Source organism: Pan paniscus, chromosome 5 (assembly GCF_029289425.2).
Source record: "Pan paniscus chromosome 5, NHGRI_mPanPan1-v2.0_pri, whole genome shotgun sequence".
Classification (NCBI taxonomy): Eukaryota; Metazoa; Chordata; class Mammalia; order Primates; family Hominidae; genus Pan; species Pan paniscus.
The window spans coordinates 180,720,103-180,741,285 of record NC_073254.2 but is presented as its reverse complement, the minus strand read 5'-3'; the positions used below and the strand labels follow the sequence as shown (position 1 = coordinate 180,741,285).

The following is a 21,183-nucleotide window of genomic DNA, read 5'->3' as shown; positions in this document are numbered from 1 at the left end:
AGAAAGTCAGAATGACAAACGACCAAACACTTAGATTACCCTTCCACAACACCAACTAAACGTCAATGAAGACTTTCCAGTTGGAATTCCGTTATTCTGACTTCCACTTCCTGAAGGGAAGCTTCCGTTTGCCTTTTCTGTCTGGGTTCAAGAGGAAAGAATAGGTGCTTATTTATGGACAGGTGAATTGATCTGTTTCTATATCTACGTATATTCCAATTGTTAGAAAAACACTCGTTCCTAAGTACCAGTGGCCTGAAGGGATACAGGTTCCCAGCAAGAGAAGATCCAAGGAAGGAAGGCAGGCAGATGAGAGTCAGCACAGAGAGGGATGCTGAAAAGTAAAAGGGATGGGTAGATGGAGAGAAGCCCCGTTCTGACCACCGAATGGCCAATATTTTGGCCACAAGCGACTACCAGAGACATGGAAAAATGGTTTCTACATGTGGGACAACAGATGGTAGAGGACCTAGAGAATTGAGAGAGGGGCAATGATGAGCTCCACTCCGTAGATGCCTTGGCTTTCTTCCTGGATACCCTTCCTGCACTGAATAGCAAGGAGATGGAGCCCAAGCAGACTGTAGCCATCTTGCTGAATGGAGGAGAGGGATTGGAGTTTGGGATGACTGTGGTAGCTGGAATTTTCTAGGTCTGCTACAAATAAGAACTGGTTTGTGGAGGAAAAGAGCTCTACAAATACGCATAGAAGTCTCCTCCAGTCGTTGGCCTGACATGACGCTGCCTGTGCACAGAAAACGGTTTCACGAGAAAGTGTGGCAAAGAACATTTACTGAGAAACAGCAACTACAAGAGCACAGGAAGCTCAATAAAGAAGAGAGAGATCACATAGCACTCTGGGATACTGGAGTTCTTCCCAGCTAGACCAGAGAGTCCTCACGGAACACATTGCCAATTCAGCGGAGACCCCAGAACGGCCGTAATTTAAAAGTACACTTAGTATATTACTAGAATAAAGTCAGCTGCAGACAACCCCTTGCACAGCTGAAAAGCAAGTGTCCAAGCATCAAATCGGTTTCCAATCAATGAACTGCATGTGAGAGGAAATCTCAACTCTCTTTAGAAGTAAACAACAAAGTCAATTGCCTCAGCTATGCGGTATCCCCAGAGTGAATCCTAAATTTAAAATTTGACTACATGTAGAAAAGCGTTTCGTCTGACCCCTGACCAGGAAATAAATCAGGCAATACAAACAGGCTCAGAAATGAGAGAAATGATTAGAATTGCGTGAAAATTTGACATATCAGTATGATAACTGATTTCAAATATTTAAAAAGAAAACATGCAAGCAAGCAGATATCATATCAAGAGAAATTAACAGTACAGAATAGCCAAATCAAATTAAAGAGCTAGTATAAAAAAAGTATGTCTTAATTGAAAAAATTACTGTATGGCCGCCTGATCAATTTAGACGTTTCAGAGGAAAAAATTACCCAAAACACAATTCTACAGAACCTACAGAATGAGCTACACACACACATTGAAAACACACGCATACTGACACACACACACAGAAACTCACAAGTTCTAACACACACACACACACGCGCACCCCTGAAGAAATAGTGAAATATAAAATGAAGCGAGCCTCACTGACATGTAGGAAAATATGAAAATATTTCCTGCATGTGGGAAGCAAGTCACAGTAAAGAGCAAGGGAGTTTGGAGTAGAAACAAATACCGGAATCAAGGATGGCTGATAACTTTTCAATTATGAAGAACATTAAACAAATCACAGATTCATGAAACTCAAGGGATCAAATAGGAAATTTCGAAAAAAAAATACTACATGATGCACTTCTCTACATCACAGTTCAAAGGTAACAAGGCAAGGATATAAGAAGAAGAAACATGTCACGAGAAACTGGAGGAAAAAGAGCTGTGTCTTCCTAGAAGTACAGTGATACAAATTGCTAATGCGTTCACCTCAGAAACACTGGAAGCCAGGAACCAGGGAATATTATTAAAATGATAATGAGGAACAAGAAGAGATCAACCGAGAATGCTGAATCCAGCAATAAAATGCCTTGAAGATCATCCATGTTGGGTAAATGCGTATTGTGCACTGCCCAAAACAAAGAAACTGGAAAGTGTAAGACTTTGGAATCAGCAGGCTTATGTAGCAAGAGAGGTGACCCGAAAGAATTAGGTAGAAGAAGAATAGAAGAATTGCATGAAAATTTGATATATGACTCTGATAACTATTTCAAATATTTAAAAAAAGATGAATATGTAGTAAAACAGATAAAATATCAAAAGAAAGTAACAGTATTGACTAGCCAAATCAAATTAAAGACTTAGTGTAAAAAGCTATGTCTTAAAAGAAAAAATTACTGGATGGCCGCCTGATCAATTTAGACATTTCTGAATAAGAAACTAACCAAAAATCAATTCTACAGAACCAACTACACACATATATACACATACAACACACCCATACACAACCACGCAAAAACTCACAAGTTCACACACACACACACACAAGCACACCTCTCAAGAAATAGTGAAACAGAAAACCAACCGAATCTCACAGACATGTTGCAAAATAGGAAAAGATTTCCTGCATATGGGAAGCAAGTCACAGAAAAGAGAAAGGGAGATTGGAAACAGAAACAAACACCGGAATCAAGGATGGCCGAAAACTTTTCATTTATCAAGAATAGTAACAAAATCGTAAAAACACGAAATTCAATGCATCAAATAGGCGTTTCGAAAAAAAGAAAAAATCTGGTATGATGCACTTTTGTACTTCACAGTATAACATTAAGAAGACAAAGATATAATAACAACAAACTTCTTATGAGAAACTGGGGAAAAACGAGCTGTTTCTTGCTAGAAGAACAGTGATACAAATTGCTAATGCATTCTCGTCCAAAACACTGGAAGCCAGATACCGGGAATGTTATTAATGTGGTAAACAGGAACAAGAAGAGATCAACCAAGAATGCTAAATCCAGCAATAAAATGCCTTGAAGATCATCCATGCTGCATAAATGTATGTTGTGCACTGCCCCAAACAAAGAAACCGGAAACTGTAAGAATTTGGAATCAGCAGGCTGATGTAACAAGAGAGGTGATCCAAAGGAATTAGGTAGAAGAAGAATAGTACAAGAAGGGAACTTTCTGTAGCCCATGTAATGAAGAACCCAGCAATTGGCAAATGTAGATGTAAATGCAAAATATTTTCTTGACCAAATTTCTATATATTTTTAAATGAGCGTTGACTACTGGAAACAAAATGATAGCAGTATATTTAATTTTAGCATATGTAGAGGTAAGAATTTGAACACGTAGCATAAATCATGTAGGGAATAATTGGAAGTGTACCATTGTAAGTTTCTTACCTCATGCACAATGGTATGTAATATTAATAAAATGTTACTGTGTGGGTTCAAAGGGATATTGCAAATCCTAGAGCAATCACAAAGTTTTGAACTCTGAGGTATATTGTATAATAAGAATATTCCATGTATTCCAAAGAGAGAAGCCAAGGAAGAAAGAAATTTGTCACGAGTTTGGGCTCTTAGTACATCCTGTAGCTCATTGAACCAGCTTCCTGGAATGGAGGGTCTGGGATAGAGACTAGGCCACATGTATAGAGTCTCTAGAGAGACAGTGTTTCATCCCCATGGCCCGTAATACATTTCCCATTTTCTCAGGCAGCCAGAGGTCATGAATGCGAGGATACTGAGAGGTTGGAGCAATGTTCTTGGGAGGCATAAGGAAGAGCAAATGCTTCAAGATCCCCGCAGCCCAAACTCCTACCTGCTTTGCCCCCTAATGCACTGTTCCTCCGTAGCTGTCCGACCTCTTCAGATCTCTTAGTCTACCCTGCCATCTTCCTTTATGCCATGGGTCCCACTGTTCTTTCAACTCATCCCCCTTTCCCTCAGTGCAGAGTAGCTGCGGCCAGCAGAGGGTAGACTGAGAGCAGGAGAGAAGGTCCTGCCCAGGAACCCATTCTAGAGATACTGCATCCTGCCTGGGAGCAAGTTTTCCAGGCAGCTTTGAGAAGTCTTGCAGAAACAAACCTATTTGACCCATATGATATGGGAATGACAGAAAGTAATACAATTTGCACAGTGCTTTTCCATGGGAAAAGTAGAGCCTTTTCACGAGGTTTTGAGTACATAGAGTGTGAAGGTTGACCTGGAAAGGTTATCCTCCTGGATCCCATGTTTTTTCTGAAGAACTACCTGTTAGTTGCAACTTGCACATTAGAATATGAAGTCCTACCGAGAGAGATACGGAGAACTAGATAGATACAGATACTTTTGTATGTGAATAAACGATTCCACAATACACACATCAAAATCCATACCAGTTATTCCAGAGAGACGGATTGGGCAGAAGGCAGAAGGAGAATACTCTGATCATTTTTTGCCCACGTGTATGTATTATCTCAGTGTTTCTAAGAAGCGTTTGCTACTTTAGATTTTTTTTATAATAATATTCTTTAAGTATGAGAAATGTGCAGACAGGATTAGTGATTGAGAGTCATTTGTGCTTGTGGCAATCATATGGTACTTTTATGGGAATATTAGAAAGGCACCGGTAATGAGCTTGTTGCAGCACAAAGGAGAGGGTGTGGGGTGCCCCTGCATGTTGTCCCACCTCTTGTGACGTGTATCGTTTTGGAATTTCCAGTGGCTTGATCATGAACTACTGCAGGAATCCAGATCCTGTGGCAGCCCCTTATTGTTATACGACGGATCCCAGTGTCAGGTGGGAGTACTGCAACCTGACACAATGCTCAGACGCAGAAGGGACTGCCGTCGCGCCTCCAACTATTACCCCGGTTCGAAGCCTAGAGGCTCCTTCTGAACAAGGTAAGGAGCCTGTGGCCAGACATCTACACGTTTCGATGCTGGGATGAAAAGCCATGGAAATTCCCACTGATGCAGCAGCCTCCAATGGTAAACGGATGCTCGAGTGTTGACAGTTCTGTCATGTAGGAGGAAGCCTCCGTGCACTCTCTGGGGGAGCCAGCGGATTGATTTCTGGTGCAACGTTGGGTGGGCTGTGTCTTTAGAATTGGCACAAACCCTCCAGGGTGATCGACTTCACAACTCACCTCGTTGTAAAATGGGCTATCTCAGTGTCTTAGCCAAAATTTTTATTGTAACATGCTGTCAGATGTGTGACTCTTTCCAAGCCAGTAAGCTTCTCCTGGGACTTCTTCAATTAGCCAGCATTCGGTGCAATCTTCAGCATTGCAGATTCAGAGAAATGTGGCTCTGGAGCCTGTCACCCTCGAGAAACAGGGCTAACAGGGTTGCATTAATTCCAAATCACCCTGGTTCTATGGAGCAGTACATGAACTCCCAGTGATCTATGTTTCAGGCCTTCCTCAGTCATAGGTGGGCTCTGCAGCCCTAGGTTTTTAAGTGAGTGACTGCACCGTGTTCTGGTGGCTGTTGTACCTGTGAGCGGTCTGGATAGAAAGAGTCGGAGAGTTCTGTATTATTGCAACTCAGGATGTGGGTCATGAGAGGATTTCATCTCTCCTGCAAGGGAGTAAGCTGTTCGCCTCCACCCATCCCTGATAACTGAAGTGTCTTTGTCTGCAGTCCTAGACGAAGGACTGTTGTCTGTCCCATGGCCCAGAAGCTGAAGACCTTGCCTTTTGTCATGAAACGTTCATTGTTTTCATGTCTGTCCGTTTCTCTGCCCCTAACACCCAATCACCATGCATGGCCTGTACCCCCAAATGCATCGTGCTTTGCTGTTTGCTGCCCCATGGTCCTCATGAACATTCAGTAGAAATTCCCATAAATGTGCTTGCACGTGGGCGCAGTTTCCATTGAGAAGCCCTCTCATCTGTCCTTTTTTTCTAAGCTTTTATGTGAAATATTTCTAAGAACTTACTACAGTTCTAAAATGTTAGGAATTTGTTTCTTTGGTGTTTTTGTTTGTTGGTTGGTTGGTTGCTTTTCTCAAGTCCATCTGCCTACAAATAAAGAAACGAGAACGTTAATTGTCATATTCTCCTGAGGTCATAATTCTCAGAGACTTTTTTCTGGTTTGTGCCATAAGTGGCTTCACATGTTTGTCTCTTCTTGGAAACACTCAGCTTGATTTCTTTTCTTTTCATTTCAGCACCAACTGAGCAAAGGCCTGGGGTGCAGGAGTGCTACCACGGTAATGGACAGAGTTATCGAGGCACATACTTCATTACTGTCACAGGAAGAACCTGCCAAGCTTGGTCATCTATGACACCACACTCGCATAGTCGGACCCCAGCATACTACCCAAATGCGTATGTCTTTTTTCTTTACCATAAGTGAAGAAAGGGTCAGTGGAAATTTCTGTTAGAAGAGTCATGCTTCAAGCTGAGTGTTCAGGACTCAAGTTGTCTCAGATGAACAGTGCATAGCAAAATGTCTCAGGAACATTGTCTTTGAGCAAAGAGTCTAAGAAAAGACAAATGTTAATCTGGCTCTCCTTCCTCCTAGTTTAATGGAGCAGAAAGGTATCTGGAGGCAAGGATATCACATTAAGAAACAAGTCAAGATGACAAATGATGAAACTCTTAGAGTACCCTTCCACAACACCCACTAAGGTTCAATGCAGCCTTTGCTCCTTGGAATTCTATTAAACTAACCTCCAATTCCTGAAGTGAAGGTTCTGTTGGGGTTTTCTATTTTGGCTTGCAAGGAAAGTATATATGTATATCTATGGAGAGGCAAATCTATCTCTTTCTATATCTACGTCTATTCCAATATGTAGAAACACAGTCGGTTCTGACCACCAGTGGTCTGAAGGGATACTGGTTGTTAGAGAATAAAAATGGCAGGAAGGCAGATGAGAGTCAGCAAAGAGAGAGATCCTGTAAAGTAAAAGGGTGGATAGATGGACAGAAGCCCAGGTCTGACCAGCCGATGGCCAGTCTTTCGGCCATAAGTGACTACCAAAGACATGGAAAAATGGTTTCTACATGTTGGACAACAGACAGTAGTGGACCAAAAGAATAGTGACAGGGGGAACAATGAGATCAACTCCATAGATGCCTTGGCTTTCTTCCTGGAGGCCCTTCTTGCACTGAAGAGCAAGGTGATGGAGCCCAGATGGACTGTAGCCATCTTCCTGAATGCAGGAGAGAGATTGGAATTTGGGACTACTGTGGTAGCTAGGATTTTATAGGCCTGCTGAGAATGAGAATGGATTTGTGGATGAAAGGAGCTCCAGGGGCACGCATAGTAGTCTCCTCGAATCTTTGGCTAAACATGACGTTGCATGTGCACAGAAAAAGTTTCCACAAGAAAGTAGAGAAAAGAATATATCCTGAGGAATAGCAACTGCAAATGAACAGTGAGCTCAATAAAGAGGACAGAGCCCTCATAGCATTCTGGGATATTGGAGTTCTGACCAGCTGGAGGAGAGACCTCACTGAACCTCTTGGGAATACAGTAGAGACTCCAGAAAAGTCATACTTTAGGAGTAGAATTAGTAAATTTCTAGAACAAAGGCAGCTCTAGACAAACCCTGGCAAAACTGAAAAGCAAGTCTCCAAGCATTAAAATCATTTCCAAGTCAATTAACTGCCTGGGAGAGGAAAACCCTCTTTAGAGGTAAACAACAAAGTCAAGTGGCTCAGCTATGTGGTGTTCACAGTGTGAGTTCTAAATTTAAAACTTGACTACACATAGAGAAGCTTTTAGTATGAACCATGACCAGGTGAAAAATCAGTCAATACAAATAGACCTAGAAATGACAGAAATGATTAGAATGGCAAAAAATTTGACATATCAATATGACAACTGAGTTTTAGGATTTAAGAAAACATGAATATGGAATGAAGCAGATACCATATCAAGAGACAGTAACAGTATAGAAGAGCCAAATTAAATTAAAGAACTAGTATAAAAAGGTATGTCTTAAATGAAAAAATTACTGGATGAATTCCCAATTGAGTGAGATGTTTCAGAAGTAAAAACTAACTGAAAAACAATTTTATACCACCTACAGAACCAGCTACACATACACAAACGACACACACATATACACACATACTCACACATGCACAGGCTTAGAAACATGCACGCACACACACACATACACACACACCTCCACAAATACTAAAAAATGAAATCAACTGATCCTCACAGACATGCGGGAAAATATAAAAAGATTTCCTGCATGTGGGTAGGAAGTCACAGAAGGAGAGGAAGGAGAGATTGCTACAGGAACAAATACTGGAAGCAAGGATAGCTAAAATCTTTTCAAATAAGAAGAATATTAAAAACCACAGATTCAAGAAGCTGAATGAATCAGACAGGGAATTTCCAAAAAAAAAAAAAACAAAACAAAACTGTATGATGCACTTTTGTACATCACCGTTCGACAGTCAGAAGGCAAAGATATAATAACAAGAAACATCTCATGAGAAACTGGAGGAAAAAGAGCTGTGTCTTGCCAGAAGAACAGTGATACAAATTGCTAATGCATTCTCATCAGAAACACTGGAACCCAGTTAACAGGGGATATCATTAAAATGATAAACTAGAAAAAAAAGAGATCAAACGAGAATGCTACATCCAGCAATAAAATGCCTTGAAGATCATCCATGTTGGATAAATGCATATTGTGCACTGCCCCAAATAAATAAACCAAAAACTAATAATTTGGAATCAGCAGGCTTGTGTAACAAGAGATGTTGCCCAAAGAAAATTAGCTAGAAGAAGAATAGTTCAAGAGGGGAATTTTCTGCAGCCCACGTAATGAAGAACCCAGCAAATGGCAAATGTAGATGTAAATACAAAATATTTTCTTGATCAACTTTCTATATCTTTTAAAATGAGAGTTGACTACTTGAAGCAAAATGATAGCAATATATTTAACTTTAGCATATGTAGAGGTAAAAATTTGAACATATAGCCTAAATCATGTGGGGAATAATTGGAAGTGTACCATTGTAAGTTTCTTACCTTATCCACGATGGTATGTAATATTAATGAAAGGTTGAATTTGTGGGTCCAAAGGGATATTGTAAATCCTAAAGCAATCACAAAATTTTGAATTCTGAGGGATATTGTATAATAAGAATTTTCCATGTATCCAAAAGAGGGAAGCCAAGGAAGAAAAAGAAGCCTTTCAAGTACTCAAGCTCTGAGCACATCCAGTTGCTCATTGAACCAGCTTCCTGGAATGGAGGGTCTGGGCTTGAGACTAGGTCACATGTATAGAGTCTCTAGAGAGACAGTGTTGGATCCCCATGGCCCATAATACATTTCCCGTTTTCCCAGGCAGCCACAGGTCACTAACGGGAGGATTCTGAGAGGTTGGAGCAATGTTCTTAGGAGGCATAAGGAGGAGTGAATGCTCTGAGATTTCCCCAGCCTGAGGTCCTCCATAGCTGCCCGACCTCTTCAGACCTCATAGTCTGCCCAGCTGTCTCCCTTTATGCCATGAGTGCCACTGTTCTTTCAACTCATCCCCCATTCCCTCAGTCCCGGAATTGCTGTGGCCAGCAGAGGATGGACTGAGAGCAGGAGAGGAAGTCCTGACCAGGAACCCATCCTAGAGATACTGCATCCTGCCTGAAAGCTAGGTTTCCAGGGCAGCTTTGAGAAGTCTTGCAGAAAGAAACCCACTTGACCCACCTGATACGGTATCGACAGACAGGAATACTTTTTGTGCAATGGTTTTACATGCTAAAGGTAGAGCCTTTTGGCTACATTTTGAGTACATTGAATGAGATTGCTGGCCTGGGAAGGATATCATGCTGGATGCCATTTTTTTCTCTGGAGAACTATGTGTTAGTTCCAACTCGCACATTATTATATGAAGTCCTACACAGAGAGATACGGAGAGCTAGACAGATAGAGATACTTTTGTACGTGCATAACCAATTCCACAATACACACGTCAAAATCCATACCAGTTATTCCAGAGAGATGGATTGGGCAGAAGGCGGAAGGAGGATATTGTGATCCCTTTTTGGCCACATGTATGTATAATCTTAGTGTCTCTAGGAAGTGTGTGCTGCATTAGATTTTTTTCTTTAAAAAAAGTGATAATATATTAAGTATGAGAAATGTGCAGAGAGGATTAGAGATTGAGAGCCATTTGTCATTGTGGCAATTGTATGGTATCTCTTTTGGGAATATTTCAAAGGCACCAGTAATGACCTTGTTGTAGCAAAATACACAGTGTTCCTGCATATGTACCTATTTTTTGTGATGTGTATTCTTTTGGAATTTCCAGTGGCTTGATCAAGAACTACTGCCGAAATCCAGATCCTGTGGCAGCCCCTTGGTGTTATACGACAGATCCCAGTGTCAGGTGGGAGTACTGCAACCTGACACGATGCTCAGATGCAGAATGGACTGCCTTCATCCCTCCGAATGTTATTCCGGCTCCAAGCCCAGAGGCTTTTTTTGAACAAGGTAAGAAGTTGTGCCAGACATTTACATGCTTGGATGCTGGGATGAAAAGCCACGGATACCCCCACTGATGCACAAGCCTTCAGTGCTACACTGGTTCTCGTGTGTTGGTTCTGGGTCTGCCATGTGGGAGGAAGCCTTAGCGCACTCTCTGGGGGAGCCAGAGGTGTGATTTTTGGTGCAACCTGTGCGAGCTGTGTCTTTAGGATGGGCGGAAACCATTCTGGGTGCTCGACTTCACCACTCCCCTCATTGTAAAAGGGGCTATCTCATTGTCCTAGACAAAATTCTTACTGTAATATGCTGTCAGATGTGTGTGTCTTTCCAAGCCAGTGAACTTTCCCAGGGATTTCTTCAAGTAGACAGCATTCAGTGCAATCTTCAGCATTGCAGATTCCGAGAAATGTGGCTCTCGATCCTGTTATCCTTGAGCAACCTAACTGGGTTGCATTAATTCCATATCTCCCTGGGTCTGTGGAGTAGTACATGAGCTCCCGAAGCTCTATCTCTCAGGTCTTTTTCAGTCCGAGGCAGGTTGTGCAGTTCTTAGCTTTGAAGGGAATGATTTTTTAGTGTGATTTTGCCTCTTTCTGATGGAACTTGTACCTGCGGGGGGTCTGGAGAAAAAGAGTAGTAGACTTTTGCTTTATTGCAATGCGTTATGCTGGGCACGAGAGGATTCCCTATCTTATTGTAGGTGATAAGCTTTTGGCCTCCACTCATCCCTGAGAAGTGAAGTGTTGTTGCCTGCAGTTTTAGCTGCAGTACTGTTGTCTGCCCCATCACCAGGAGTTTAATGCTTTCTTTTTTGAGCAATCATCTAGGGACACATGCAAGGTTTTTATATGTCCTTGCCTCCTCCCCAAAAAACCATTTTAATGCTTGGAGACTTGCTTTTCAGCTTTGCCAAATGCATCACCCTTTCTTCTATGCTGTTCCATGTCGTCATGAACACTCTGTAGAGATTCCTAGAAATGAGCTTCCATGTTAGTGGAGTTTCCGATGAGAAGCAATCGAATATTTCTTTTCCACTAAGTTTTACATGAAATATTTCTAAGAACTTACTACAGTTCTAGAATGGTAGGCATCTCTTACTTTCGTGTTTGTTTGTGTGTTTTCTCATGTCCATTTGCCTATTAATAAAGAATAGAGAATGGTTGTAAATCTCAGTGACTCTTTTTTGGTTTATGTCATAAATGGCTTCATGTATTTTTCTGTTCTAGGAAATACTAAGCTTGATGTCTTCTGTTTTAATTTCAGCACCGACTGAGGAAACCCCCGGGGTACGGGACTGCTACTACCATTATGGACAGAGTTACCGAGGCACATACTCCACCACTGTCACAGGAAGAACTTGCCAAGCTTGGTCATCTATGACACCACACCAGCATAGTCGGACCCCAGAAAACTACCCAAATGCGTACGTCTTTGTTCTTTACCATAAGTGAAGGAAGGGCCAATGGAAGTTTCTGTTAGAAGAGTCATGCCTCAAGGTGACTGCTCAGGACTCAACTTGGCTCAGATGCAGAGGAACATTTCCTGTGAGCAAAAGTTCTTAGAGAAGACTTTGTTTTTTTGAGACAGAGTCTTGCTCTGTTGCCCAGGCTGGAGTGCAGTGGCATGATCTCGGCTCACTGCAAGCTCCGCCTCCCGGGTTCACACCGTTCTCCTGCTTCAGCCTCTCTAGCAGCTGGGACTACAGGCACCCAACACCACACCCGGCTAATTTTTTGTATTTTAAGTAGAGACAGGGTTTCACTGTTCTAGCCAGGATAGTCTTGGTCTCCTGACCTCGTGATCCGCCTGCCTCAGCCTCCCAAAGTGCTGGGATTACAGGTGTGAGCCACCGTGCCTGGCTGAGAAGACATTTTTTAAGCTGGCTCTCCCTCCTCCTAGTTTTATGGAAGCAGAAGGATATATGGAGTTGAGGAGATCTTATTAATAAAAGAGCCGGGATGACAAATGACCAAAGAGTTAGAGTATCCTTCTACAACATTGGCTGAGGGTTAATACAACCTTTTCACCTTGGAATTCTATCATTCTAAGCTCTAGTCCCTGAAGTGAATGTTGTGTTGGCCTTTTGCATCTTGGGTCACAGGGAATTGATACGTGCACATCTATGGAGAAGGAAATCTTTTTCTATCTACTTCTTTTTCAATGGGTACAAACATACTTGGTCCTGAGCACCAGTGGTCTGAAGAGATACGGTCTGCCCACAGGAGAAGAACAAAGGCAGGAAAGCAGATGAGAGTCAGCAAAGGGGCGATGCTGAAAAGTAAAAGGGGCGGGTAGATGGACAGAAGTCATGATCTGACCAGTCTATGGCCAGTCTTTCGGCCATAAGTGACTACCAAAGACATGGCAAAACCGTTTCCACCTGTTGAACAACAGATGCTAGAGGACCAAGAGTATTGCAAGAGGGAGAAAATGAGATCAACCCATCAATGCCTTGGCTTTCTTCAAGGAGACCCTTCCTGCACTGAAGAGCAAGGAGATGGAGCCCAAGCTGACTGTAGCCATGTTGCTGAACAGAGGAGAGTGATTGGACTTTAGGATTACTCAGGTAGTTAGGATTTTCTAGCCATGCTAAGAGTAAGAATGGATTTGTGGAGGATAGGAGCTCCAGGCATAGAAGTCTCCTCAAGTGTTAGTATAAACATAAAGCAGCACTTGCATAGAAGATTTTCCACAAGAAAATATGGCAAAAAAACACCATATATTGAGGAACAACAACTACAAGGGAACAGTGAGCTTAATAAAGGTGACAGAGCTCACATAGTGCTCTGGAATATTGGAGTTTTGACCAGCTAGAGAGAAGAGACCTCATTGAAAATCTTGGGCATTCAGTAGAGACCTCAGAAAAGTCAGACTTTATGAGTAGACTTTGTATATTCCTAGAATAAAGGCAGCTCCAGAAAAAACCTAGCAAAGCTGAAAAGCAAATCTCCAAGGATTAAAATGGTGTCCTAGTGAATTAACTGCCTTCTAGAAGAAAACTCAACCCTCTTTACAGGTGAACAACAAAGTTAAGTTGCTGAGCTATGCAATATCCACAGTGTGAGTCCTAAATTTATAACTTTACTACACATAAAAAAGCATTTAGTGTGAACCATAACCAGGAAAATAATCAGTCAATAAAAATAGAACCAGGAATGACAGAAATGATTTAAATGGCATGAGAATTTGACATATTAGTATCATAACTGCATTTCTGGATTTAAGAAAACATAAACATGGAATGTAACGGATATCATATCAAGGGAAAGTAAAAGGATAAAAGAGTCAAATCAAATTAAAGAACTATTAAAAGGTATATCTTAAATGAAAAATTCACTGGATGGTCTCCCAATCAGGTTAGTTGTTTCCAGGGAAAAAATTAACTGAAAAATAATTCAATAGAATCTACAGAAATAGCTGTACACATATACACACAATGGCACACGTGCACACACCCACACCCACACAGGTGTGAATCCTAGAGCCACACCAGCATTGAAACATAGAGAAGTAAAAAGTGTTCATTGAGGAATATGTAGCAATGCCCAATGTGTTTTACCCTAATAAGAGCTTTTGTGATGTATGATTGAAAAACTGACACAACTGAAGAGAGAAATAGATAAGCCCACACTCTGAGTTAGAGATTTCCTTGATTCTCTCACTATGGTTATAAATCTTTCCCAAACACAACAGGCTAGAACAAATATGCAGAAAATTAGACATAGTATCTTTGTTCTCAATAAAAACGTCGACCTATTTAACATTATACCGAACTACCGAATACACATTAAAGTGTGCATGGAGCATTCACTGAGGTGTACTCTACACACGACCTTCCAGCAAGTCTCCATAGATTTGAAAGAATTAAAGTCATACAGAGTGTGTCACTTTATTCTCCCAGAATAAAGTGAGATATGAATAATGAGAAGTTTGCCATCTTCTCAAATATTTGGGAGTCATACGGTGCATTTCAAAATACTCTTTGGGACAAAGAAAACATCACTAAGGAATTTAGAAAAGTTTTGAACTGAGTAAGAATATAACACAATTTATCCAAACTTAGGAGATGCAGTGAATGTCTTTAGGCTTTTACATAATTTTAGATGCTCTTAGGGAAAAACAGAAGCATGTAATAATCAAGATTTCAAACTGCAATTCTCAAAGTGTAGTCTAGAGAAAACTGAGGACCTTTGAGTACCTTCAGAGACAGTCCATGAGGTTAAAGGACTTTGCTACGTGAAAAGTAAGATGTTATTGGCCCTTTTTACTTTCATTTTCCAACAAGAGAAGAGTGGAGTTTTCCAGCAGTTACATAATATGTAATGGCATCATGTCTCTGATGGCTAAGAAAATGGGCAATTTTTGACTTTGTGTGTTAAAAAAATTCTCAGTGTTGGTTTCTTATACTATAAATATTCATCTTGTGTTTTGAAAAAGAAAAGCTCTTTGGAATCCCCTATGAACAAAGACTTTGACAGTTGTTGATCTAAGACCACAGCTTAAATATCTAGACAAGAAAAAAAAAAAAAGCAAATAAGAGCCAAGGAAAGCAGATGGAAGGAAGTAGTCCAAACCAGTGACATTCAGTGAATAAGAAAAGAGACCAACAAGGGAGTAAAATCTTGAAACAGAAAGTTGATTCTTTGAAAAGATCCATATGATTGAACACAGTCTGGCTAAACAAATGACAGACCAATGAGGGTGCACAACCATCACCATCTGGAGTAACAGAGGAGAGGTGCCATTACTATAGCATCTTCCAGTTCTGAAAGCTGAAAAGAAGATTTTGAGAACAATTGTACGTGAATAAATTCAGGAATGTTAATCATGTGGGCCAATTCCTGAGTAAGACAACAAATCAACAAACCAGATGCTGAATAGTTAGTGTAGTCCTGTAGAGAGACATACAGAGAGGCTGACAGAGAAATATTTGTATGTGCATAAAACAATCTACAAGACACACTTCAAAATCAATCTCAGTTAATCTGGAGGAACATATTTCACAGAAGGTGGAAGGAGGGTATTCTGATCCTCTTGTACATTGTACAACATTGTACAATGTACAGAGTATAATTGTACAAGTACAATTGAAGTTGTACAAGTACAATTGAAGTTGTACAAGTACAATTGAAGTTGTACAAGTACAAGTGCAACTTGCACAATGTACAGAGTAAACATTGATGTTTACTCTCAGTTTTCTTATGGAGCACAGATGACTTTGGATGTGTTACAATATGAATGATAATTTGTCTTTGAGATGTTCGTGGTTGTTTAGAAGTTGAGGACCATTTGTGCATATTATGGGACCTTTAGTGAAAATATTTCAAAGTCTCTTTTTTACACTTTGTTACAGCAAAATGTAGAGGGCACTAAGTGCCCTTGAATCTTCTCCCATCTCTGGTGACCTGTGTTGTTTTGAAATTTGCAGTGGCCTGACCAGGAACTACTGCAGGAATCCAGATGCTGAGATTCGCCCTTGGTGTTACACCAGGGATCCCAGTGTCAGGTGGGAATACTGCAACCTGACACAATGCCTGGTGACAGAATCAAGTGTCCTTGCAACTCTCACGGTGGTCCCAGATCCAAGCACAGAGGCTTCTTCTGAAGAAGGTAGGAAGTCTATGGCCAGACAACCACACCCTAGGACGTTGGGATGGAAAGAGTTGCAAAATCTTAGTGATATAGAAGCCTTCCATGCTCACACAATCCCAAGTAGAATGTGGACTCAGGGTCAGCCACTGGGAAGGAACACTCAGCGCCTTCTCTGGGAGAACCAGAGCTGTGATGTTTGGTACCCTGTGAAAGGGTGGTATCTATAGGAAGGGTGCAGACCCTCTAGGGCACTGGACTTACCACTCCCCTGGTTATTCAAAGGATCATTTTAGTGTCTTAGCCAGAAGAATATTCTAACATTTTGCCAAATTTGTGAAGATTTACCAAGCTCATGATAAGCCTTTCATGGTATTTCTTCAAGTAGTCAGTGTTCATTGCATCTTTGGCTTTGCGGTTTCGGAGGAATGCGGTTTTTGAGTCTGTCATCCTTGAGAAACCTAATATGACTTTTCTTAGTTCCATATACTTCTGGGTCCAGGTAGCAGTACATAGCCAACAAATGCTCCATCGTTCTGGCCTATCTCCATCTTTTTTTTTTTTTTATTATACTTTAAGTTTTAGGGTACATGTGCACATTGTGCAGGTTAGTTACATATGTATACATGTGTCATGCTGGTGCACTGCACCCACTAACTCGTCATCTAGCATTAGGTATATCTCCCAATGCTATCCCTCCCCCCTCCCCCCACCCCACCACAGTCCCCAGAGTGTGATATTCCCCTTCCTGTGTCCATGTGATCTCATTATTCAATTCCCAACTATGAGTGAGAATATGCGGTGTTTGGTTTTTTGTTCTTGCGATAGTTTACTGAGAATGATGATTTCCAATTTCATCCATGTCCCTACAAAGGACATGAACTCATCATTTTTTATGGCTGCATAGTATTCCATGGTGTATATGTGCCAATTTTCTTAATCCAGTCTATCATTGTTGGACATTTGGGTTGGTTCCAAGTCTTTGCTATTGTGAATAATGCCACAATAAACATACCTGTGCATGTGTCTTTATAGCAGCATGATTTATAGTCCTTTGGGTATATACCCAGTAATGGGATGGCTGGGTCAAATGGTATTTCTAGTTCTAGATCCCTGAGGAATCGCCACACTGACTTCCACAATGGTTGAACTAGTTTACAGTCCCACCAACAGTGTAAAAGTGTTCCTATTTCTCCACATCCTCTCTAGCACCTGTTCTTTCCTGACTTTTTAATGATTGCCATTCTAACTGGTGTGAGATGGTATCTCATTGTGGTTTTGATTTGCATTTCTCTGATGGCCAGTGATGATGAGCATTTTTTCATGTGTGTTTTGGCTGCATAAATGTCTTCTTTTGAGAAGTGTCTGTTCATGTCCTTCGCCCACTTTTTGATGGCGTTGTTTGATTTTTTTTCTTGTAAATTTGTTTGAGTTCATTGTAGATTCTGGATATTAGCCCTTTGTCAGATGAGTAGGTTGCAAAAATTTTCTCCCATTTTGTAGGTTGCCTGTTCACTCTGATGGTAATTTCTTTTGCTGTGCAGAAGCTCTTTAGTTTAATTAGATCCCATTTGTCAATTTTGTCTTTTGTTGCCATTGCTTTTGGTGTTTTGGACAGGAAGTCCTTGCCCATGCCTATGTCCTGAATGGTAATGCCTAGGTTTTCTTCTAGGGTTTTTATGGTTTTAGGTCTAACGTTTAAGTCTTTAATCCATCTTGAATTGATTTTTGTATAAGGTGTAAGGAAGGGATCCAGTTTCAGCTTTCTACATATGGCTAGCCAGTTTTCCCAGCACCATTTATTAAATAGGGAATCCTTTCCCCATTGCTTGTTTTTCTCAGGTTTGTCAAAGATCAGATAGTTGTAGATATGTGGCATTATTTCTGAGAGCTCTGTTCTGTTCCATTGATCTATATCTCTGTTTTGGTACCAGTACCATGCTGTTTTGGTTACTGTAGCCTTGTAGTATAGTTTGAAGTCAGGTAGTGTGATGCCTCCAGCTTTGTTCTTTTGGCTTAGGACTGACTTGGCAATGTGGGCTCTTTTTTGGTTCCATATGAACCTTAAAGTAGTTTTTTCCAATTCTGTGAAGAAAGTCATTGGTAGCTTTATGGGGATGGCATTGAATCTGTAAATTACCTTGAGCAGTATGGCCATTTTCACGATATTGATTCTTCCTACCCACGAGCATGGAATGTTCTTCCATTTGTTTGTATCCTCTTTTATTTCAGTGAGCAGTGGTTTGTAGTTCTCCTTGAAGAGGTCCTTCACATCCCTTGTAAGTTGGATTCCTAGGTATTTTATTCTCTTTGAAGCAATTGTGAATGGGAGTTCACTCATGATTTGGCTCTCTGTTTGTCTGTTATTGGTGTATAAGAATGCTTGTGATTTTTGTACATTGATTTTGTATCCTGAGGCTTTGCTGAAGTTGCTTATCAGCTTAAGGAGATTTTGGGCTGAGACAATGGGGTTTTCTAGATATACAATCATGTCGTCTGCAAACAGGGACAATTTGACTTCCTCTTTTCCTAATTGAATACCCTTTATTTCCTTCTCCTGCCTAATTGCCCTGGCCAGAACTTCCAGCACTATGTTGAATAGGAGTGGTGAGAGAGGGCATCCCTGTCTTGTGCCAGTTTTCAAAGGGAATGCTTCCAGTTTTTGCCCACTCAGTATGATATTGGCTGTGGGTTTGTCATAGATAGCTCTTATTATTTTGAAATATGTCCCATCAATACCTAATTTATTGAGAGTTTTTAGCATGAAGGGTTGTTGAATTTTGTCAAAGGCTTTTTCTGCGTCTATTGAGATAATCATGTGGTTTTTGTCTTTGGCTCTGTTTATATGCTGGATTACATTTATTGATTTGCATATATTGAACCAGCCTTGCATCCCAGGGATGAAGCCCACTTGATCATGGTGGATAAGCTTTTTGATGTGCTGCTGGATTCGTTTTGCCAGTATTTTATTGAGGATTTTTACATCAATGTTCATCAAGAATATTGGTCTAAAATTCTCTTTTTTTGTTGTGTCTCTGCCTGGCTTTGGTATCAGAATGATGCTGGCCTCATAAAATGAGTTAGGGAGGACTCCCTCTTTTTCTATTGATTGGAATAGTTTCAAAAGGAATGGTACCAGTTCCTCCTTGTACCTCTGGTAGAATTCGGCTGTGAATCCATCTGGTCCTGGACTCTTTTTGGTTGGTAAGCTATTGATTATCGCCGCAATTTCAGCTCCTGTTATTGGTTTATTCAGAGATTCAACTTCTTCCTGGTTTAGTCTTGGGAGAGTGTATGTGTTGAGGAATTTATCCATTTCTTCTAGATTTTCTAGTTTATTTGCGTAGAGGTGTTTATAGTATTCTCTGATGGTAGTTTGTATTTCTGTGGGATCGGTGGTGATATCCACTTTATCATTTTTTATTGTGTCTATTTGATTCTCCTCTCTTTTTTCTTTATTAGTCTTGCTAGCGGTCTATCAATTTTGTTGGTCCTTTCAAAAAACCAGCTCCTGGATTCATTAATTTTTTGAAGGGTTTTTTGTGTCTCTATTTCCTTCAGTTCTGCTCTGATTTTAGTTATTTCTTGCCTTCTGCTAGCTTTTGAATGTGTTTGCTCTTGCTTTTCTAGTTCTTTTAATTGTGATGTTAGGGTGTCAATTGTGGATCTTTCCTGCTTTCTCTTGTGGACATTTAGTGCTATAAATTTCCCTCTACACACTGCTTTGAATGCATCCCAGAGATTCTGGTATGTTGTGTCTGTTCTCGTTGGTGTCAAAGAACATCTTTATTTCTGCCTTCATTTCGTTATGTACCCAGTAGTCATTCAGGAGCAGGTTGTTCAGTTTCCATGTAGTTGAGCAGTTTTGAGTGAGATTCTTAATCCTGAGTTCTAGTTTGATTGCACTGTGGTCTGAGAGACAGTTTGTTATAATTTCTGTTCTTTTACATTTGCTGAGGAGAGCTTTACTTCCAAGTATGTGGTCAATTTTGGAATAGGTGTGGTGTGGTGCTGAAAAAAATGTGTATTCTGTTGATTTGGGGTGGAGAGTTCTATAGATGTCAATTAGGTCCGCTTGGTGCAGAGCTGAGTTCAATTCCTGGGTATCCTTGTTGACTTTCTGTCTCGTTGATCTGTCTAATGTTGACAGTGGGGTGTTAAAGTCTCCCATTATTAATGTGTGGGAGTCTAAGTCTCTTTGTAGGTCACTCAGGACTTGCTTTCTGAATCTGGGTGCTCCTGTATTGGGTGCATATGTATTTAGGATAGTTAGCTCTTCTTGTTGAATTGATCCCTTTACCATTATGTAATGGCCTTCTTTGTCTCTTTTGATCTTTGTTGGTTTAAAGTCTGTTTTATCAGAGACTAGGATTGCAACCCCTGCCTTTTTTTTGTTTTCCATTTGCTTGGTAGATCTTCCTCCATCCTTTTATTTTGAGCCTATGTGTGTCTCTGCACGTGAGATGGGTTTCCTGAATACAGCACACTGATGGGTCTTGACTCTTTATCCAATTTGCCAGTCTGTGCCTTTTAATTGGAGCATTTAGTCCATTTACATTTAAAGTTAATATTGTTATGTGTGAATTTGATCCTGTCATTATGATGTTAGCTGGTGATTTTGCTCATTAGTTGATGCAGTTTCTTCCTACTCTCTATGGTCTTTTCATTTTGGCATGATTTTGCAGAGGCTGGTACTGGTTGTTGCTTTCCATGTTTAGCGCTTCCTTCAGGAGCTCTTTTAGGGCAGGCCTGGTGGTGACAAAATCTCTCAGCATTTGCTTGTCTGTAAAGGATTTTATTTCTCCTTCACTTATGAAGCTTAGTTTGGCTGGATATGAAATTCTGGGTTGAAAATTCTTTTCTTTAAGAATGTTGAATATTGGCCCCCACTCTCTTCTGGCTTGTAGGGTTTCTGCCAAGAGATCCGCTGTTAGTCTGATGGGCTTCCCTTTGAGGGTAACCTGACCTTTCTCTCTGGCTGCCCTTAACATTTTTTCCTTCATTTCAACTTTGGTGAATCTGACAATTATGTGTCTTGGAGTTTCTCTTCTTGAGGAGTATCTTTGTGGCGTTCTCTGTATTTCCTGAATCTGAACATTGGCCTGCCTTGCTAGATTGGGGAAGCTCTCCTGGATAATATACTGCAGAGTGTTTTCCAACTTGGTTCCATTCTCCCCATCACTTTCAGGTATAC

The 21,183-nt window shown here is 40.7% G+C and overlaps 1 protein-coding gene across 1 annotated transcript in view; it reads left to right on the top strand.

The window, feature by feature from the left end:
* Nucleotides 1–21,183, top strand: part of LPA (lipoprotein(a)) — a 213,677-nt gene that overhangs the window by 33,710 nt on the left and 158,784 nt on the right. Inside the window, 5 exon segments of the mRNA XM_063605063.1 lie at nt 4,666–4,847; nt 6,118–6,277; nt 10,225–10,406; nt 11,664–11,823; nt 15,829–16,010. Of these exon segments, the coding sequence (XP_063461133.1) occupies nt 4,666–4,847; nt 6,118–6,277; nt 10,225–10,406; nt 11,664–11,823; nt 15,829–16,010 (866 nt within the window).